At 48.0% G+C, this 21,333-nt stretch overlaps 7 protein-coding genes across 7 annotated transcripts; 5 read left to right on the forward strand and 2 right to left on the reverse strand.

The window, feature by feature from the left end:
- The first annotated feature begins 641 nt into the window (after positions 1–641).
- DFJ58DRAFT_766723 (uncharacterized protein) lies at positions 642–3,032 on the forward strand. The gene is made up of 16 exons (XM_041388821.1): positions 642–919; positions 975–987; positions 1,048–1,110; positions 1,169–1,202; positions 1,257–1,276; positions 1,341–1,383; positions 1,432–1,459; positions 1,570–1,650; positions 1,702–1,805; positions 1,862–1,888; positions 1,935–1,956; positions 2,007–2,159; positions 2,210–2,287; positions 2,349–2,360; positions 2,420–2,426; positions 2,483–3,032. The coding sequence occupies exons 1-16, from the start codon at positions 858–860 to the stop codon at positions 2,888–2,890; spliced, it is 1,155 nt and encodes a 384-aa protein (XP_041248483.1). The 5' UTR covers positions 642–857; the 3' UTR covers positions 2,891–3,032.
- Positions 3,033–3,115: 83 nt separating this feature from the next.
- Positions 3,116–8,177, forward strand: DFJ58DRAFT_857398 (uncharacterized protein; the record flags this gene model as incomplete). Its single annotated transcript, XM_041393946.1, has 22 exons — positions 3,116–3,375; positions 3,427–3,472; positions 3,529–3,617; positions 3,678–3,707; positions 3,761–3,825; positions 3,883–4,142; positions 4,196–4,247; positions 4,302–4,672; positions 4,719–5,030; positions 5,083–5,297; positions 5,356–5,488; positions 5,523–5,696; positions 5,748–5,806; positions 5,859–5,909; positions 5,946–6,092; positions 6,149–6,283; positions 6,332–6,398; positions 6,447–6,549; positions 6,601–6,923; positions 6,982–7,151; positions 7,206–7,486; positions 7,538–8,177. The coding sequence occupies exons 1-22, from the start codon at positions 3,304–3,306 to the stop codon at positions 8,175–8,177; spliced, it is 3,795 nt and encodes a 1,264-aa protein (XP_041248484.1). The 5' UTR covers positions 3,116–3,303.
- A 59-nt stretch (positions 8,178–8,236) lies between these two features.
- On the reverse strand, positions 8,237–9,364 carry DFJ58DRAFT_82379 (ribosomal protein L5 domain-containing protein). The gene is made up of 2 exons (XM_041392133.1): positions 8,397–9,364; positions 8,237–8,341 (listed from the first exon to the last, which is right to left on the reverse strand). Exon 1 carries the CDS (start codon positions 9,295–9,297, stop codon positions 8,404–8,406), a length of 894 nt encoding a protein of 297 aa, XP_041248485.1. The 5' UTR covers positions 9,298–9,364; the 3' UTR covers positions 8,237–8,341; positions 8,397–8,403.
- An 87-nt stretch (positions 9,365–9,451) lies between these two features.
- DFJ58DRAFT_766748 (uncharacterized protein) lies at positions 9,452–12,262 on the forward strand. Its single transcript, XM_041388822.1, has 5 exons — positions 9,452–9,638; positions 9,725–10,901; positions 10,924–11,254; positions 11,305–11,403; positions 11,456–12,262. The coding sequence occupies exons 1-5, from the start codon at positions 9,563–9,565 to the stop codon at positions 11,816–11,818; spliced, it is 2,046 nt and encodes a 681-aa protein (XP_041248486.1). The 5' UTR covers positions 9,452–9,562; the 3' UTR covers positions 11,819–12,262.
- A 57-nt stretch (positions 12,263–12,319) lies between these two features.
- On the reverse strand, positions 12,320–14,637 carry DFJ58DRAFT_766750 (IgA peptidase M64-domain-containing protein). Its single transcript, XM_041388823.1, has 9 exons — positions 14,168–14,637; positions 13,980–14,110; positions 13,875–13,923; positions 13,716–13,799; positions 13,641–13,661; positions 13,561–13,579; positions 12,962–13,501; positions 12,869–12,907; positions 12,320–12,816 (listed from the first exon to the last, which is right to left on the reverse strand). Exons 1-9 carry the CDS (start codon positions 14,367–14,369, stop codon positions 12,381–12,383), a joined length of 1,521 nt encoding a protein of 506 aa, XP_041248487.1. The 5' UTR covers positions 14,370–14,637; the 3' UTR covers positions 12,320–12,380.
- A 1,111-nt stretch (positions 14,638–15,748) lies between these two features.
- On the forward strand, positions 15,749–17,026 carry DFJ58DRAFT_857410 (uncharacterized protein; the record flags this gene model as incomplete). Its single annotated transcript, XM_041393947.1, has 4 exons — positions 15,749–15,895; positions 15,919–15,992; positions 16,047–16,249; positions 16,306–17,026. 4 exons carry the CDS (start codon positions 15,749–15,751, stop codon positions 16,524–16,526), a joined length of 645 nt encoding a protein of 214 aa, XP_041248488.1. The 3' UTR covers positions 16,527–17,026.
- A 426-nt stretch (positions 17,027–17,452) lies between these two features.
- DFJ58DRAFT_714177 (S-adenosyl-L-methionine-dependent methyltransferase) lies at positions 17,453–19,326 on the forward strand (the record flags this gene model as incomplete). The annotated part of the gene is made up of 10 exons (XM_041383990.1): positions 17,453–17,701; positions 17,750–17,930; positions 17,987–18,222; positions 18,272–18,286; positions 18,335–18,395; positions 18,449–18,588; positions 18,649–18,753; positions 18,812–18,931; positions 19,073–19,194; positions 19,245–19,326. 10 exons carry the CDS (start codon positions 17,453–17,455, stop codon positions 19,324–19,326), a joined length of 1,311 nt encoding a protein of 436 aa, XP_041248489.1.
- Between the last annotated feature and the right edge of the window lie 2,007 nt (positions 19,327–21,333).

The raw sequence follows: 21,333 nt of genomic DNA on the forward strand, positions 1-21,333 counted from the left end.
TGTCCTGCGTGCGGTGACAGAATGCTCCTGAAGCCTGTGCCGTCCTCACACCAGTTAGCTGGACAGTCCGCGGTCGCGCTAGCACCAAAACAGTATGTTTGCTGTTGCGCCTGTTATTCTTGTTTGACACTTGGCAGGAACGCGCACTTTGTCGCACCCATTTTAACCTCCATTTTGAATGACTGAACGCCTACGCCTTCTGATTATGGGCGTACGCGCAGCCACATAGCATGTCATCTGATGTTGGACCAAGAATACATAACTTACAAGGGCAGGATACATCACAAAGAGGATGATCATGGGAACTATTATGAAATCCTGTATGCACCGCCCTCCTATTGGCTCTTCTCCCCAGACCTATTGTACGAGTGGGCCACCATCTACATGCCAACATCCCACGCCAGTCCCGCCCCCATGAAACAGCTAAAGCAAACGCTCGGCATTGCGATGCTTTTATCTCAGAAAAAGTACCATTTCTTCACTCCTCACAAGGTTGCCCGTCAACACTGGATGATGATCAACCGATTGCTGAAGACATAATCTTAACCATAACTTATGCGATGCTTTAAGCTGGCATGTGACCGTCTGATGGCTGTCGGTGGCTTTTCATTTGGACGTATTTACCAATAGCCGACTACTAAGCTATGACTCGGACTCTGATCGGACACATATGAAATGTCCATTGGACCAGTGCTAGCGCTCACTGCTGTTGTGTATAAATGCGTTCATCACGTTGTTGACGTTTTCTCCGTTCTCCACAATTCCATTCAGACAACCTTTTGGGATTAATGATCCTAAAATCTTCCCTGAAGCACACACCTTACTGACTTGCTTAGTCTCCCACCGTGGATAAATAAATGTCTCACTCACCTATGACAGAATTAATGAAAGACAACGTAATCCAGGACTTGTATGAAACGTGAGCCGTGCTTGCCTGTTGTACGTCTTTGCATACTTAACACTCACCGTTTCAGGCGCCAAACTATCGTACATTTTTCCGCCTAGTCTGCTGTTGCCAGTGACTGACATAAGTATCCTATGATTTAGTATGTTGGGATCGTTGGTTTCACCATATTGGTTTGGGACCACATTGTCACCAGCGCAGACGAGGTGCGACTCATCAGCAGAATTCGGTGAAACTCAAATTCATCAACATACTCTGAGTCAGATTGAATTAATCTGGCGACGCCCTAAGAAGACTCGTGAGTGGCGTCTTTGATAAGAATATGTGCAAGTATCTGAACCTATTTACTAAGTTGTATACTTGTTTCTACTGGTATGCATATGTATTGGCAGTGTCTGCTAGTAAAAAAGCTCACATGTCCGGGTTAATGTTCCAGAACCGATATCTTACTCCTCTCGTTTTTATCGTTAATCTAGTTGGTGAGTACCTCGCCTTTGACTTACAGTTTCACCCGTAACCTTTACTAGCATATACCCTACCTTCATGGGACGACACAGTAAGTTTTGATGTTTTATTCCCACTATCTACCAGTAATGAATCTTACAATCTTGACTGCAGAGGTCAGCATTGCACTACACCACTGGACTTAGTTGACATTGTCTTTGAAGTTGCCGGCATTTTGTTCGATACGAAGGGGCCACCACAGCTGTAGGCATCGAGATAGTCGGGTTGATGATGCTGTTACGGTGAAATTTGTATCTTCTCCCAGCAAACATCTACTAATATGGAGAACACAGCGTCATTGCAATGTATAAAAATCAATGGGCTGCCATTGCGCCGGCAGTGTTCTTACTGCTAGCTTGGATTGTAGTGACTGCATGGCTATTGAGTCATGGCGAACGTATGGAAACTTTCACCTTTGCTACGTAACGTATAAATTTACGACGTAATTACCAGCCGTTCTTCACTCAGACCATGTTCAATGTGAGATACTCATTTTTCACACACAACCTTATTCACTATTTCACAGCTTGCACCATGGTGTTCGATTCGTGAGTCCTTACTAGAAATATGCAGATGTGAGTTTTGAAACCCTCTCCAGCGGCAGTATTGCTTCGGCTACAGCTTGGTTGCCTCTGCTCTACGACACGTATGTCTTTGGGCTGACGTTGAACCGCACGCTTCCTTCGATCCGCAACAAAGAAGTGGGGCATGTTTTCCGTACTCTTTTCGCGGACGGGCTGCTGTACTACAGGTACGCAAACCAAACTCTCCCGGTAACAGAGCTCACCAAGCATGTGACAGCGTCATCTGTACTGTAAATCTGGTATTGACAATCATGATCGTCAGAGCTCATGAGGGGATAAAAAACATCGCCGCACAGTACGCATATTTCCATTCCAGTGTTTACTCAGATTTTTATTGATTTACTCACTGTGCACAGGCTTGAGCTTCTGTGAGTGTTTCTTAGTAAACTACTAATAACAGAGATTGACTGAGATTATTTTGTCACAGCCTCACTGTGAGCACGGCGTGAAGTTCGTATTCATCATAGGCTGACAGTTTCACGGTCAACAGGTCACAATGATGTCAAGGATTACTCTGAACATTAGGAAGCAATCATTTCATGGACACCACTCGCAAGCGGAAAGTTTTATTATGTCCACACGCAATGATACCATATGCACACCTTCAGGGGGAGTTGTACTCAGCCGATTGCGATCACATTCTGTCTCCTCCGCAGCGCGCGTCGAGTCGAGCAGTCGGGCGCGATCTGGCTCGGTAAGTTCTATTGTATCCCCCGTGCGAACCATCACCCTCCCAGAGAATCCATTAATCTTCGCTGCTCGGCCTCGCTTGAGCACGATATTTTCTGCTACCAATACTCCAACTACCCTAAGTCCTAGTGGTAGTCCAGTTAGCGAATATGTCGACTGGCCTTCAGCGTCGAATTCCGACCAGCGAAATACTACAAACATTGTATGATTTACATTTCATCGATTCTACCTATTCCGTTACGACGTAATTGTATGCACTAGTTCTTCACGGGCAGGACACCTGTTCAGCAGGCCAATAAGTAAATGTTCAAACTTCAATGCAATATACTACTTAGGAATTTATATAAATACTGGACGCGCGGTCACTCAGGGAGTGACAGTGACATGTGAACGAAGGTTTCCAAATCGGACTGAGTTCTGCTCAGTGGCCTTGGCTCATTCCTCTTCGTCTGCGCAGGACGCGACGCTTAAACTTAGAGAATAATTTGTGAGCTCTTTTTTTTTCCTGGTTTAAGTGCTTCATATACCTTCTAAAGTCCTCTGAACTTGGACGCAAGGTCCACCCACCACAGGCCATCCTTCTATACCCGCCTTGGTACCGACCATATCCCATCCAAGGCTATGGCAACTCCTTCGTCGACTTCAACCAGTCCCGGAAAGCGCGCGAACACGTCGAAGCTTCTCAATGACTACGTTTGTTTGCATCGGTCACACATCGTGGCATTGTACTGAATATGTTTGTAGCAACTCGGGGACTCTCTTGGAAAGGGCGCGTTTGGTCAAGTCTACCGTGAGTAATGAGGATTTCTGCGGAAATAAACTTTATGCAAGTGTTCATGTATGTAGGGGCACTTAACTGGGCCACTGGTGAGACCGTGGCCGTGAAGGAAATACAACTCAGCAACATACCAAAGGGAGAGCTCGGACAGATAATGGTGGGTCCGGGACTCCATTATTCAAGGGCTTCGGGCGCATTGTTCAAGACTTCATTCTAGTCCGAAATCGACTTACTCAAGAACTTGAACGTATGTGGCTCTCGAAACTTATAGTCTGATCGTTTACCCGATCCATCCCTTAGCACCCTAATATTGTCAAGTACAAGGGCTTCGTCAAGACCAGGGAGTACTTATACATCATCCTTGAGTTAGTATTCATTCTACCTCAACCAAGGAAAGTAACTGAGCATGCATACCGTGTCAGGTTCTGCGAAAATGGATCATTGCATAATATCTGCAAACGTTTCGGTAAATTTCCAGAGAACCTGGTAGCGGTCTACATCTGTCAAGTCCTGGCGGGGCTGGTATACTTGCACGACCAAGGTGTCATCCATCGCGACATCAAGGGCGCGAATATTTTGACTAACAAGGATGGCTGTGTAAAGCTTGCTGACTTTGGAGTCGCTAGCTCCACTACAACTGGTGCTATTAATGATGATGCCGTCGTGGGCAGTCCCTATTGGAGTGAGTTGTCATGGTATATGTCCTCGCCACGACTTAACAACTTTCTACGCCAGTGGCACCTGAGGTCATCGAGCAATCTGGCGCAACTACCGCGTCAGACATCTGGTAAGTATAGCCGAGCTGCTTGCGAATCAACAAAAATGCTGACATATTATTCAGGAGCGTTGGTTGTGTAGTTATCGAACTTTTGGAAGGCAAGCCTCCATATCACTTCCTCGACCCCATGCCCGCGCTCTTTCGCATCGTTCAGGATGACTGCCCTCCTATTCCTGATGGTGCATCTCCGATTGTCAAGGATTTTCTACTTCACTGTTTTCAGAAGGATTGTAACCTCCGAATCTCGGCCAAGAAATTGCTCCGTCATCCCTGGATGATATCCGCGAAGAAGCAGATGAACATGGCTGCGGGAAAGGGACCAGGGTCTCCAGAAGGCGGGCCGCAATCATTCTCGGATGGCAAGAGACCCACAAGCAAATATAACTACGATGAGGCTGTTCTCAAGGTACAGGAATGGAATGAAGCCCTCAAATGTGATTCATCATTGTTTTAATCAATGCCTCGCTCATGCCCCCTTAGCCCCTACACGACCTACGAAGAAGACTAATCGTAACTCCGTCTCTGAAGGCCAACCACCATCCCCGACTCGTGGTGGTCGAGATAAGCCTGCGGTATCGCTCCTTCAGCATTCGGTCCTCGGTCTCCAGGCTTCGACTTCTGGGAACTCTGTTCTCAAAGGACCCAATACTGCCCCGGGAAAGCCTTCTGCCCCCGTCGTTCTAGTGGAGAAGATTCGGGAGCCGCTAGCTTTTGTCCTTCAGCCTCCAGAAGAGCAAACAGACAACTGGGACGACGACTTTGAGGATGGACCCTCATTCACCAAGTTACAAGGTATGCGCAAGATTGAACGAGAGTCGTGATCTTACTTTCTATTGCTATGTAGCCTCCGCCTTAGAGAAGACGTCCATGGAAGATGAAAAACCAGAGGGTGATGATAATGCGCAGACTATAAGACCAAATCGTAGCCCAGCTGGCCCAGGGACAATACCACTCGCAAGGGCACCGTCTGCCGATATTGTTCCCATCGTCGAAGACTATTCCGACATCGCAACGGAGGAGGATGAGCTCCTGCTTCAAGAGAAAGTGGCAGATTTTAGGGTTAGTACATTCTTTTTTTTACCTTTTTTTCTGACTGAGAACTCTCGCAATGTCGAAGATGAAGAATTCAGTGCGCAGGGGACTCTTTCATCCTGACGATATCAAAGTCCTCGGACTCCTTTCTGGTTCTCCCGGTCCTATGTCTGCACCTCTTCCTAGTCTGTCGCGGAAAGCATCCCGCCCGTCTCTCAGTCCTATTTCTGGCATAGGGTCTACCACCTACAGGTTCGATACGATCACATTCCCGCTCATCTTCCTTTGTTGCATCTGGTTCAAGTACTTCCGGCTCTTTTGGTCGCGTAGAGGCGAAACGTGCGGCTAGTCATGCTGAATTTGGCAAGTATGCTGAGGACGACGACGAGGACTATGATGATATCTTCGGAAAGCCTGGCGGAGCTAGTAAGTAGTCTTAGGCCAATGTATGAATGATTGCGAACTCTAGCTTCGCAGCTCTCGAACAACCGATGCAAACCCTACAACTCAACACAAGGTTGTCGAACAAGTCATGGGTAAGGCCTATGTTGTATTTCAGATATCTTGTGGCGATTGATTTTACTGCAGCTTGGAGATGATTCGGATGAAGACGATCCTTTCGCAGAGGCAAGTTTTTATGTGTCATCCATGATACTGACTGACTAAATTCCTCAGATCGACGAGGGTTTTGCTGAAGATGACCTTGAGACTAATCTCCAACGTGACAAGAATGCCCGGTTGTGCAACATGGTGAACCAACTCATCGATGAACTGACACCCTCGGCGCCTGACTTCCAACTGCGTGATGCTTGCGATCAACTGGTCAGTTCAATTAAACTCGGTGGTTTTTATAGTCTGATGCATTGCTGCATTTCTAGATCAATATCATGATAGAAAACCCAGATATGCTTGTGCAGTTGGTGTCTTCACATGGTATGCTGGCAATTTTGGAGGTACTGGAAGGCAAGTGCTCTAGGGACGTCCTCATGAAGCTTCTTCACATCATCAACTTGGTAAGTTGGCGACTTATTTGCATTCATGAACTTAACGTCATTGGCTAGTTGGTCACGAGCGATCTTGGGTTCTTAGAAAGCTTCTGCCTCATCGGTGGGATTCCGGTCATGATGGGTATGTGTCGCAGCCCCAGGTTGATAATGAAGGATTAACACCCTGCAGGCTTTACTTCAAAGAAATACCCTTCTGAGTGTCGCGTAGAGGCGTCCAACTTCATCAGGCTGCTCTGTCACACATCTGTATTGACGTTGCAGATGTTCATATCGTGCGTGCTTGCCTGACTTCTCTTTATGCACACGTTCATATTCCCTTGCAGATGTCGTGGCCTGAAAGTTCTTGTTGACCTGTTGGACGAGGACTACACCGACCAAACTGAGCTCGTCGTCGACGCTCTCAACGGCATAGGAAGCGTGTTCGAATTGCAAACTCCAACGACTAAGAATGACTTCTGTCGTATGTTTATCCGCGAAGGCCTCCTTGACCCACTCTCCTCCGCTTTGCTCAATGTCATGGGCAATTCCAGTCCCAATGCAGTCCAGATGAAGCACAAGATTATACAAATCCTTCTCGTGTTCTCACAAGTGACACAAAGCGATATCCACGTACGTAACGCCATGGGGACGCGGAAGATCGTCAGACGTGAGATTTTTGTGTCAATCATCAGATTCGATGCACCTGACCACAATTATGATGGCAGGTCTATTACGCGCATGCGAGCTTCTGGAGATGGAATGCCTAGTTCATATGCTGAAAGCTGTGAAACACTTGTCCATGAATGCTAATCTGCTCGAGGTGCTTCAAAACGCCAATGCCATCGAGATACTCATCAAACTGCTGGACGAAGAAAAGACCGGTCCTCACAGCACGGTAAGTCATATGGGATCATGACTTGGGCGTCGCTCAGATCAAATGGTACTTCAGGAAGTGTCAAATCATATTTTCCAGACCTGTTATAACCTCTGTCGGCTGAACAAGTCACGTCAAGAGGAGGCGGCTCAAGCCGGCATTATTCCTTGCTTGAAGCGAGTAATTGAGACCAGCTCACCTCTCAAACAGTTCGCGTTGCCCATCCTGTGCGACTTGGCTAGCGCGGGGAAAAGCTGCAGATATCTCCTTTGGCAACATAATGGTCTCGCGCTTTACTTGAAGCTTCTAGATGACCCATACTTCCAGGTCAGCGCCTTGGAGGCGATTCTGTCATGGTAACGAGAATTTTGAATTTGCATTCTGCACTACGACTAACGTGAACTCAGGTTACAAGATGAAACGGCCAAGATCGAAGATGAACTGGTTGGCTCTGAGTCCCTTGAGGCGTTGCTCAAGTGCTTCGTATCCGCGAAAGCCAACTCCTTTGAAAACCTCCTTGACCCCCTTCTCAAAATCTGTCGTATCTCCACTCCGCTCACCATCGGCCTTGCCAAATCTCAATTCTTCAAGCGCATCATTGACAGGCTCAACCACAGCCGCGCGGTCGTTCGTCTCAACCTCTTGCGTATCCTTCGGACCGTTTGCGACGTGCACCCGAACCGTGCGATGTTGGTGGAGCGCTACGGGTTGCACGAAATGGTCATGAAGCTTAGCAAGGAGGATGGTGCAGTCTTGGTGCGCGAGCTGGCGAGAGAGATTCTACCGGCACTAGCCCCTGCGCTTAAACCGGCGGGCAACAGGTCTCTGCTCAAGGGGTATGATACTCCGAAAAGTAGTGTGATAGCACCCAAGAAAGCCAGGCGAACAGCATCGGAAACGTCTGCGATGATGGGATCAAACTCGTCCATGCTGGGTCTGAGCATGGGTCCCCCTCCGACATCGAGGACGGGGATAGAGAGGGCGCACTCATCATCCAGGCATAGACTTGGTGATATACCTTGGCAATCTCACGGGGGACAAAGATGAACTATTTATTGTCTGGTCAGACAGTGTGCTTTTATTAATTTATTGTCCGCTCTTTATCGTTAGTTTTGCATCGACATCACAGACAGCACTCTCATTTGCACATAGCATATATCCCTCACTAATGATGGCATGCAGAGAACAAATAACTTGATTAACAATGTAATCTGGACATGGATTATGAGCAAATTAAGGGACGGCGGAGTAATATAACGCACGCACTAGTAATCTACTTGCGAGCAAAGGGTATCTGGAAACCGGAGACTAGTGCCCTTGCACGATTTTGTGCACCGAGGCCCACTGCATTGGTGATAAAGTGTATGTGCATACCATAAGACTTGGGGTACGAGTCCAAGTTGACCTCGATTTGAGGGAAGTAGCCCATGGCTTCTGGCGGTAAGCCAAATGAAACGACACCAGCCACGCCACTCGGAGATTTCATTGTTGATGATGCGGGAGGCATGACTATACCCGGGAACTCTCGAATCCTTGGAAGTACAAATTCCACCAAGGTACTCAAGAAGTCGTACATCTTGGGTCCCTTCAACTCGACCTTTGCACCAACCGGAAGACCAGGGCGCATCCATCCACCGACGTTCTTTTTCCCCTTTACGATCTGCACTCCATCGCTCGAAGGACGACCTCCGCCACCCTCAGTTTCTCCCGACATTGCACGGAACGCGGCGATGAGACCAAGTAAATTACTCCGGTTGGTAAGTGCTTCCTTGGTCATGGAATGAATGACTATTTTTTCCAAACGGACGATATTCTCTGAAGTGGTCGGAGGTGCCGGCTTTTTGCCTGCCTGGGAGCCACCGACAGGAGGGTTATAACGGTTTTTAGTGTATGGGTCATTGGGGTCGTAAGTGAGACGGATCTGGCGTGGTGTTGGAGGTGTGCCAGACTCATGATTGTAAGTCATGTACATCAAGTTGTCTTGGAGAGTCGTGTGGTAGTGGTCCATGAGACGACATGGGTGGGTGTCGCGGACAATGAGATTCCTAACGTGCGGCACTGGAAGACCATTCTCGTCACGCTTGAGGAATTTGCGAATTTTTGGAGGCTTCCTGAAAGGACGAACTGCCTGCGCGCTGTGAGAGACGCGAACTGCTGCTGCACTCATCTGAAAATTATATTTGTGAGAAATAGGTTCAGGCGTTAGAAAACTGGAAAACGAACTGAGGGACGCGAGAGTCGAAGTGAGGAAGCAAGCTTGGTGGACAAGTATGGAAATATTTATTTGTGAATTATTTTTGTACTTCTTCCTCGGGTTAACGGTCAGGTCAGCCTTGCTGATTCATTTGCATTAGATTGCAGTTCACAACGTTGCTGACGACGTCGACGGTCGACTTTATTTCTTTTCTTTATTTCTTTTCATTGTTCACTTAATGGCTTTGACTGCAACGGCACATTCAGCTCTCTCAACACGGTGGGACGATACAATCGTGCCAACTCTTCGCAAGAGTACGTATAATACTATAACGTTCTTGTTCAGAAGCTTCTGACCCGTCTGATTCTGACGGACCCGCCTTCTCTTCCTTTTTTTCCAGGACTAGAAAGCGAAAGTCGCATCCTTGCTAAACGCCTGTCAGTGGCATCTTTTTCTTCTACGGACGACACACCAAGGTCGAACGCTCCTTCAATTTCTGGCCATACTCTGCGAGATCTGGCCCCAAGTTCATTTTATTCTCCAGAACACAAGAAATTTAGTGCTATACCCAGACCAAACTTGCAACAGTCAGGAAGTCCTTCAGAAGCATCCCGTGCCAACGGCGCTTCCTCACACAATCCACCATATACGCGCGCTCGCACAGTTTCTCAACCATACTTGTACGATTCTTCTTCCCAACTTAACGGCTACGCGAACGGACACGCTATACCCACTCCAGATCCTTCTCGTCCTACTTCCCCTCGCACTTCTGACGTGAAGCCCACCCGAATACCGATGGTCGCGCGGGGGAGAACCACAAGTACTTCCAGTCACGCTCAGAGTGTCGCGACTCGTACAGAAAGTCGCAATGACGTCCTTTTCCACCAGACGCCTACTCCTGATGCATCTCCTGATCTCTGGATTGTCGACGAGACTGACCCCACTTTGTCAAATGTCACCATTCGACATCAGAGATCAAATATCATGAACGAACCTGCTCCATTTGGGGCGAGTTCTATCAGTTCCTCCACTCTCTCCAAACAATCTCACCACGACACTGGCTTTGCGCCTCCGCGGCCTTCCAATGAATCAGAAGAACGTCCATTTGAACATTGGTACAGAGGAGATGTGCATAGAAACGGTGGCGTCGGGGAACTGCGTGTAGGTAAACGCATGGAGATGTTGCGTATCGCCAACTTCGGACACGACATGAAGTCAAGCACGCACCGTTTTGCACCTCGGGACTTCTCCGCCGCTTTGGAGTACAGCCGTAGACGGAAGAGAGCTGATAGTGCTTCTGGCCTACGGGAAAGAGAGAGTTTGTATTTGGATGAACAGAGAGCAAAGGAGGCGGATATGGTACTGGACGAGAGCCCACCAACGGATATTGACGGTGATCCTGACACTGACCCGGAAGATGACTATAACGCATATGGCAGTGCAGAGGACGTTACTATTCATCCTCCATTCAGTGCGTCTACGCCTGGTCTAGTCAGATTCTCTACAGAGAATACCCGCAGCGAAGCACACCCCACTATCAATACCGAGATGCCACCCACTTCGGATACCCGTTGCACGTACAGCCTCGGAACCCCTCAGAGCCAACACATCCACTGAAACAACACGCAGTTCCGAAACTCTGATTCCATCTCCTGATTCCATCACAAGTTCCCCCCGGCGGTCATTTTCACGATCACAGAATCAATCGCCTGATCGTCCGCCGAGTAACAAACGTCGCGCGAAGAGCCCGGTATCGCCTTCAACACCGAAGAAGTCCAAATCGAAAGCGAAGACGCCACCTTCCGCTGCACGACGGAAGGATGACAATCGCGGCTCGATTGCTTCATATCCAACGCCCGAAGGAGATGGTATGGTTGACGCCATACCCACGTGGACCCAACCAGTTCAGAAGTCGGGCACCTGGGACGAGGTGATTAGATGAAGGTAGTTATATTAATCGTTTCGCTGATCGCTCTTTAGGTGGTATTACCGGTTGTGGCACGCAAGAAAGGTCTAGATAGTCAGTACGAGCAAGCAGATGGCAGCCCTCGTCCGAAACCTCCCAATCCTGTTGTTCCAGTAAGTGTATTTCCAATTCTCTTATCCGACCAATGACTGATGTCTGCATCAGGCGCCTGGCACTTTTGGTTATGATTACTCTAAGTATCGTGCGCCTCAGGGAGAGGAGATACCAATGGATGAATTCGGCGAGCTACCAAGTACGATTCAGGAGATTCCGGCATCGATACCTGAAAGCCCGCCTCCAACACTACCACCACCCCTCACCGAAGAACCAGAGCGACCTATCCGTCCAGCCCGTCGGAAAACGACCCCACGTCCTCCTGATTCTCCAGCACCGTTCTCGCACTACCGACATACAGACATTCCGACCATCAACGTTACGCGACCATCCACTGACGTCGAGCCACCACAGCAAGTACCTCACGACGATGAAGACACAGGCGCTGGGTGCTGCAAGTGCGTTGTTATGTGATTGCGACGATTTCGAAGCATTTGCTCGTTTCTCTTCATTGTCCCATGTTTTCACTTTTCACTTTCACTTTCTCATCCACATCTACATATGTCATCTTCATTCCTCTGGGCCGCGTCATTCAGATTTCTTTGCATATTGGGCGTTCCTCGTTTTTCCGCATACCTTACCACTCAAGACAACTGGAGTGTCATACCTCTCGTTCACTTTCCGCTTCGTATCGTCCTCCACCATACCATTCCCTTGTCGCAAAACAGATCTGTCCCTCTTCTTATGCCGCTCGTTTACCTTGTGTATTATGGATCCATGGCCGGTATTCACTCTCAAACTATTTTAGTGCTCTAGTACTCTGGGTTGACTCACTTACATATACATCATCAGTGATATTCTTGTTGTGCATCGCGAGTTGCCAGTCCAAAAGTTAGAAACATTAATCGTATGACATTGCTGGACGGAGAATCGAGAGCCGCTAGACTGAGACAATTTTCAAGCTCAAGCTCAAGCTGCACATAGTCAATTCACGCTATCGACAGTGGTACTATAATTTATTGCCATGTACAACGACTCAAGGACAAGCCTCAGTAACAGTAAACGATCTGCTAGCTCCAAGTAGTCCATCCTCATCTACACACACTTCCTCAGTCGAGAACCGAACATCTACATGGTATGTCCCAACTTCATCACTCACGTCTACGTGTGTCATGTTCGCAAACTGGAGAAGGACTTTCCCGTCCTTCGACCAGGCGATGCTATAGCTTTCCTCGCTGGAGACAGAGTGTTCTCTAAACTCAGCAAGCGGAACCAGATCAACTTCAACTTCGAACGTTCTGCGGCGATCACGCCCACACATTATCTTGAAGTTGTCGATGAGATCGATACGTTTGAGTAGCGATAGCCAAAGGCCCTCCAAGCACACTTTGCAGAAGTTGGGCTTGGTGACGCTGCGCATGAGACAATCGTCGTTCGTAGGACGATAAGATGTATCATTATCCATGCTGAATCTTCACACCAGTCAATGGCTTGAACTCCTTGACCTGAAAACCACCCACTCACGTCGGGAACATGCTATAGTGACCGAGCGTCGCATTGAATCTGTCATTGGTATTAGATCTCCCGGATCAATGGATAGGCGCGATCACGACATACTCAGCTTCTGTCCCATATTCCAATACCTCTACGCTGCACAGTTGCGCGTTTCCTTCAAGAGCGTTGTTCTTTAAGACAAACGAGATTTCGTGTACGCCAGCGCTCAACGTCGTATCCTCATAAACATCATAGTGCCATCTATCGACGCCGATATCTTTTCTTGGGGTCCAGCGTAAATCGACCCTGTCGAATAGGACAACCAAGTCATCTCGATCTGGGAGGCCGGACAGCGAGAATTTGATCAGATGACGTGCGTAGTTTCCTGATGACAAGAAAGAAATCGTCCATGGTTGAGTTGTATTCAGCAATGTCCATGGATACGCTTGCATCGGCATCACGGACCGTTCTGCGCGGAACATGTTTGCATCATCTTCCTGGTGCTCGAGCCAGTGTGTCCACGTCATGTCTGAGAGATTGTGAACAGCATTAACACCGAAATAAGCATATCCTCCATCATATTCTTCGCCTACGTCGATGATGGAGTGGCCGATCTCGTGTCGAAGGACCAACGCCCCGTTTGCTAGGGAGGCGGTGGTTGTCCTTCACACCTTTTGTCAGTATGTCGAAGACAATAAGTTAATGCGGAATCGCAAACATACGTATACTCTCCGCCAAGTCCTGGGCATAGAAGAGTAGTCAGGGTGATGCAGTATATAAAGATAAGTACTAGACATCTTACCACCATATAATGGATCATTGCCTTTCATAAGTGAGCCTGAGAGAAGCAGCTGAAGGATGTATTCAAAACACGTACCAAGGAGAATCGCATAGTTACATTTATTTCCGAGAGACGCGCAGGTCATTAAAGCAACATCGGAGTTAGTTTGCGTATAGGCCCCTCAACTCCGTGCCATCGCGATATAACCCAAAGGGAGTCCTAGGCCGGAATGTTTATGAAGCAAACTATTTACACATGGATATGATAAGCACCTCTTAGCTTTCCCGTTGACACCCACGCCGCTCTAGAGGATGGATGGATCAGCCTAGAGTTTGATAGTAAATTTGGGGGAGCACTGACTTCTTGACTAGGTGAGAACACCGCCCAGAAGTTCAACAGAGGCCTGACGGTAGCGAACGTCTGATTTGCTGACAAGTCGGTGACCAGACGCATTGCATCATCAAGAAACTTGTCTCTTTCACGCATTGTATCTGTACATTAGGTAAGGACTCAGGCTATGACATGCAGAAAGACAGAAGAAAACGCACACCCGTCGGAGAAGAAAGCAAGATCGATACGGTTGTCTGACGGCCCAGATTGCAAAAGACTGACGACTTCTAGCGGCGGGACGGGGACATCTAATAGAATACCATGCAACACCCCTTGATCTTCAAACGAGACTTGCGTCTCGAATCCATTCAAGTTGAGTCCACTTTGTCCAACAAACGATAAGTCATTCGAACACTCCATCTGCGCACGAAGCCATAATTCGTTGGTATTATATGATAGAAACCGTATTATTTCTTCATCGCCAAGTGATCCAGCAGATGGTACAATATTGTGCTGCCCGATTATCTGCCCTGATGTCGCTGGCAAGCTGAGACTCTTGTGCAACTGTGTCTTGCCGAAAGACACGATGTCACATGAGCTACGGTTTGTTTCCCGTCGAAGAGTTAGTTGGTATGGTCGAAAATTCCAGTGTGCACCAGTACTAGCCACAAGGGCAAATGCAACAGTACTAGTGGTCAGCAACGTCTTCATGTTCAATTATCACGTTGGATTAGGGAAACGCACGGTATAACCGCGTCTATGCCGGGTTGAGGGTCGGGTTTATGGTACCTTGAGCAGACCGTGGCATCACCGCGGGTACGTGTGGCGGGTATAATATACAATCGGAAGACGCATGAAATGATCTCTGTTTTCTTCCTGAGACTTGGGATACAATAATCTATAATGTCTGCAACCCGTGAATATTCTAAGCATATTGAGCTGACACTACCGTTGCGAGAACTCACACCAAAAAGCAAAAACTCGAAACCATAATACTGAGTCTCTCCCATGAAAACTAGCAAGAGGCATTGAGCCGTCTACCCAGTCACATCATCTCAAGTCTCTCGGATCTCGAAGGCCGGTCCAAATAGGCGTGCAAGGGGCTAATTGCCGCCCTGAAAGGTCAAGCATCATTTGGTCTCGTCTTTCATCGCAGAACCGTTATCTTAGCGATCAAGTAGATCCTTGCCACTGACGATACAACAACGCAGTGCTTCGAGCCTATCGATCTTCTGCTATCTGTAGTTTCTTCCATGATTGCAAATGATATCATGAACAGTTGAAGACTTGGCGGTCCCTCTATAGTTCTTGCATCCGAGTTTGTCACCCACACTGGTCATTTTTCCGTGTGGTGGCGTAATCCTTTGGAGGACTCAAAAACGAGCGAATGAAGTCGAAGAGAGGAGAAGAACAGGAAAGTGTACTATTTACATTGGTATACTATACACTCTCTGGAATTACCCCCGTGTTCGAACACCGCGGTGTTTCCATAACCCCGAGCGGTCGGTGTGTACCACCCGTGAAGGGACGGTGTTGCGGGTGGGGGCGGTGTCACTTCCGACCCGGTGTACCCGTGCGATGGTATCGAATAATGATCGATTTACCAAACACTCTACGCATACTGCGGAACTCAAGTACTCACTAAGTCTCCCACCAGAATCCTGGACAAGCGAAGCAATATCTCTACTACTCTACACTTGCTAAACGTGCCACATATGCCCTCCGCAAGTACGATCATCCCTTCCTAAAGAAACCACTCCCCCTACCCCTCCCCCGACCTCCAACTAAAGATGTACTCGATGATCTCATCTAAAGAGCTAAAAGACTGGGCGAAGAGATCACTCGAGACTAGACCGCGCTCGTCTATATCGGAGCAGCGATTAGCTCAGGAACGACTGCAGCAGAAACGCGCCCGCTTTGGGAGAGTTTATCCAATCGGACGCGATGTTATACCAGGGAAGTTACCGAGGCTAGTAAGATTGATGAAGAGGGTGATGAAGAAGAAAAAGGCACCGGCGTGACCTGCTTCTTATACAAGGACGGGTCAGTTCTCCTCCGTTCCTGGCAACTCAGCTATTCATTTGAATAAACCGCCAGAATTCCTCATAGCGACAGAACTTCTGGACATATACAAACTCTAGCAAGTCGATATCCGCACTCAAAGTTCGTGTCAATTGTGGGCAACAAATGCATTGCAGACCTCCCAGATTCTCGAATTCCCATGTTGATTATATATCGCAAAGGGGAAATACGAAATCAACTTATTGCATGGGGCGCTGATCGCGAAAGGCAACTTGAAGGCAGGCTTATTTAATTTCACGATATCACTGCATGTTAAGTTATAAAATTATTGCAGAACTCGAGGCCCTTCTGATTTTATGTGGCGCCCTCGATCTTCCCCACGGCCCACTCGGCGAACGACGAGCGCCCGATGGCGACGACTCAGAGGAAGAAGACGATGATACGTCTTCTCGCATGCGGTCTGCTGCCACAAGTACGAATGCTCGGGCACCCAAAAATATACGGGCGCAAAGCAAGAAAGACGACTCAGACTCGGAATTTGAATTTGACATCTAGTTTGCAGCTGTGTCAGAATTTCAGAAGTACCAAAACGTACCCCCCTTTTGTTTCGTGCTGTGATTTTTCTGGCCGATCTGCCTTCCGTTGGTACGAACCTGCACTTTTTAAGATGTACGAGAGTTTCCTTATGTACCGAGCCCCAGATGTACTCACTCCACTTGGGGCATTGCGAAAAAGGATAATACTTTGAAGGTTAGCGAACAACCCGAGCAGAGGGATGTCTACAAGGTAACATTGAAACTTGCCGTTGGCCTCGGTTGACCTGCATGATTCCTTTTCGATATATGATCTTGAATTCCGCTCGGGAGCACAATCGTAATGTGGAAAATCATCAACATTTCGTGGCACTGCCAAATTGGTTGGCAGAGCGTTTGCAGGGTTTTGCCCACAACATTAGGCCACCTGGCGTGTAAATCGTTGGAAATGGGTAGTTTCTAACCAGACCTTCCGGGACCACCGATCAGGTTCTTCCGTGGTTGGTGACTGTGTTGTGTTTAATTCAGAACTTATCTGGTTCGAAACCAGTAATTATCATGCTTGTTACTCATTCGTCATATATTGATCATGATCAGGGTCAATATGTACGTGTCCTCGAAAGACAGGGCGTGTACCGTCACAACTAAATGCCCTCATCGGTCTAGTACGACACTTATATTTGCCTAACGAATCAAAAGTATAAAATTTGAATGACTGACAGGAGAACCTCGACGTCACTCTCGTACGTACTTATCCGTTTCTTTTACATACGCAATCACTCCTCGTTCCACACCTCATACACGTTCACCTTTGATTCTCCGTCTCAATCAGCGTATTAATTCCTCTCTCCTCGAACAAATTTCTCAGTCTTTTGATCCGAGACCGAGTCAGGGTCCCGTCTAGTTCGAGCCTCTTCATTCTTTCCCCATAGTATCACCCCCCGAAAGATGACGGACTGCAATGAACCGGAGGCTAAGCTTGAAGCTCTTTTGGACATTATCAACTCCTCTGCGCACCAAGCAATTGCGGAGTACAAGAAAACCGGATATGGGGTCCCCAGTACCGATGCAACGACCTTCCACCCCCTCGACCTGACGACGGATACACTTGCCCTCAAAAAGGCGATCAGACTGCTCGAAGGCGCATACCATCAACTGAGCTCAATACTGGCACCCCCCCAGCACACAGTGATGAATGTGAGTGTCGTTTGCAAATGATCTCTGCTCTGTTGTTAATTTCCTTAGTTCGTTTTCAATTACAACTGGGCGTGTACAGACGTTGCCTTCCGAGCGCGTCTTGCAGATGTTCTGGACCAACATCCGGAAGGCCTTACCGTGGATAAGCTGGCTGAAGCAGTCAACCTCGACAAGGTCAAGACTGCACGCGTCTTACGAGCTTTGACCCTCATGGGATGCTTTAAAGAAGGTAACATGCATGTTGTTGGTTGAGGATCGTCTCTGAAACATGTGTTGCGTCAAAAGTCGAGCGAGACGTCTTCGCAAACAACCGACTATCCCTTATACTCAAGTCAACGAACAACACTGGGTATTATGCGCGACTTCATAGCCAGGATGTCGCGAAATCCGCCGGCGTTGTGTATGAAACTATGATCGACGAAGAATTTTCAAGATCGCATGAGATTGACAAAGCACCTCGGATATTTGCCTTCAGAAAGGAGGGTATGAAGGTTAATCAATACGAAATGTTGGAGGATGACGTGAGTTATTGTCATCACATTACCCCTTCACTACCTTGACACATTTTAGGACAAGAAACGTGATGTATGTATGGTGTCATCCTCGAGTGATGGCTCACAATGCTTTGTACAGGCTTTTCACAGAGCCATGCTTGGCCAGAGTGATATGTTGGGCGCTTCTGCAGTGCTACACCGTAAGTCATCACAGTTTTCGAATCATTAACATGTCTGAGAGGCAGGTCGTAAGACTATCCTTGGAGCGATATATCGTCTGTGGTGGATGTCGGATCTGGCATTGGAGCATTTTCTACTCCTCTGGCAAAAATGTATCCTCGCCTTAGAATAACCCAGCATGATCTCCCGAAAGTCATGGTTCTAGCACAAAATGTGAGTTCGGATATTCAGTACACAAGTATTCCAGCGGGCACATTGTTAATATTTGATTAGGCATGGGAGAGGAACGCCCCTGAGGCATTGCTTGACGGCCGCGTGGAGTTCATCCCAATTAATTTTCTCGAGGACACACCTGTTGTTGGGAAGGATGTCTACTATGTAAGAGTCTAATTTCGTTTCCATTCGTGGCCGGTAATTTGATCATCTCACTACATAGTTGAGGCACATTATCCACAATTGGCCGGACACCGAGGCAACGACGATCCTCCGTAACATTCGCAAGGCAATGGGACCAAACAGCCGAGTGCTAATCCGTGAGTGTTATCTTCAATGTGGTGTTCACTCCAAACCATCATCTCGTGCTAGACGATTGCGTGATCTCCCACACATTTCAAAAACCTGGTGTAGGAACTAACGGATTGAGCGTCGTAAGTTTCAGAGTGCAGCCTGGCGTATTTCTGAATTCATGATCCCCAAGGCCCCTGAACCTATGTTGCCGAACTTCGGGGCAGGTAGTCACAACGCATACCAAACAGACCTGACTATGTGGTTCACTTTCAATAGCAAGGAACGAACCTTGGAAGAGCTGCAGATCATTGGGCAAGTTCCTTATAGATCTATTGGATTATTCGACTAATGATGGTGGACAGGGCCGCCGCTGGTCTAGCACTCACCCAGGTTTATGATCTTGTAGATACAATGCTCGTAGAGCTCAGGATCGCTCAGAGTTGATGCCAACAGCAAGATCTCCGAATATATGACCCGTGTCACGGGTATTTAGCGCTATAGCAATCGTGGATCTGCTCATGGAATTACTATGTATAACTTTGCCGTATGCTACCGTATCTACCAGGAACATAAAAATAGTTTCAGAAATCGAAAAGGTTTTGATGTCTGAAACTGCACATCGAGCGGGATTGGACGTACAGTTTCACTATTACGAGCCGACGAATTTTGAACCGCGGGATCAAACACTCTATCCTTTGACACCCCACTTTATCTACCTACTTTTCATGCAGCTGACTTCCTTGTCCCACCGTCTCTTTTGCCGAACGTATTCCAATAACTCGCATGGGCGTTGCCGGGGCTTACACCGGTGTCTCCTCTTCCGAGAAATATGTGTTTCCAGCTTCGTCGCTTTTCCTCGTGGCATCCGAGGCACCTCCGAGTCCTTGCTGTCAGTACTAGCTTTATATAAGCTGCCACAAGGCATACTTAGAACTAGATGGTAGAACATCCCTAGACAGATGATCGCCTGAACTACCTGTGTCCGTTCCTCCGTTGAGCGCTGCAGGATTGTTGCCGCGCGCCCCACATGCATGCGAGGTACCTCTCGCACTGGTTGTTCCGCTGGCACACGGTCAATATTGCCCGTTCAACCACACGACAAGTTCGCATTACTCATCGGGAACACCTCCTTGGTGTAAATCTGCTAGCTCGAATAGAGTGGTCAACATCGCTGCGTCGGTGAAATGGCACATTTATGAGGATTGATTAAAGATCTTGACTCGGAAGAGTTGAGGTCGAAAGTTGGTCAAAGGGAGTTACATAAACTCTAATACATTTTACGTAAAGGAGATGCCAGCAGCACGGAAGCAATAACAGACCAGCTCTGAAGAAGGACACACACCCTGTCGAAATTTGACTCCGTTCAATGTTGGGGTGTAGCGGCCTAGTGTACACGAGCTATACATAGACTGCACACGTATACATCAAAGAGAAGGAGCAGGTCGAAAACGAACTATATGCGTGGCTGCAAACACTAGGACTCGGAAGCGTCGCGCACAAGTCACGTTATGCAAGTTACTTGTCATTTTGCTCGAGTCAAGCCTTTGCCCACATGATTAGTCTGATCAAGGGAAGGGGTCCGAATCTTTGTTTGACTTGACTCGTCTAATTGGTACAAGCCAGGCTGGCCTTGCGCCTGTGGTCTACCCTTATTTGGAATTCGGATGTTGCAACCCAGCACCCGGCAGCGCATCGTTCGTGGTGCTCTACTCGCTAGCAACACCGATGCCGCTACCAGCAATCCAGTGTCGAGCATGACAGCACCTGCTGCATATTCCCACCTATGTGGCCTGTCGAGAAGCAAAGAGTACCAACGAGCCCCAACAGCCTCCTTAAGCCCAGTCGGATTCGACGATAGCGCGCAACCTCTGTAGTTGGCGGAACACAAGATGGTTGCCGAGATATTTGCGTCCTCAAACAACCTTAAGACAAGGAGTCCTAACATGCCTCTCCCTCGAAGCTTGTCAATGCTGTAAGTCTTTGTTTGCCGTCGTGCTAAGTGTTGTGCTCATGTCAAGCCGAACGTTCCCAGAATGTAACTCTTTTGCCTGGTAATCGCTTTTCTGCTTACCTTGTTATTGTTGCTTTCATCCTCTCGCTCTCCTAACTTGGTCCCAGCTGCTTAGGTGTCATGTCACCTGCACTCATGCTGTAGCAGATGAAGATTGTGGTCGTTGGGCATCCGTGATGTTTGCCAACTGTTCTTCTCGTCGATCTGATTCCATGTTGTATGCGAATGCTGCACCGTTCTGCGCGTTCCCGCATTGTTCTGTTTGTCACTGCTGCATCAATCTGTATGCTACACAATTCATTAAGCATGAGCACGCGATCCCCAATGTATGGGTCTACTGAACGGCCTGCCACGTCAAGATTTCTGTGGCTCAAGTGCTCATGGTTGACTTATGGTCATATTTACTCCGGTGGATGCACCGATCTGGTTGACTGGTGGTG

This window comes from Suillus subalutaceus, assembly GCF_016647625.1.
Source record: "Suillus subalutaceus strain FC151 chromosome Unknown DFJ58scaffold_13, whole genome shotgun sequence".
Lineage (NCBI taxonomy): Eukaryota > Fungi > Basidiomycota > Agaricomycetes > Boletales > Suillaceae > Suillus > Suillus subalutaceus.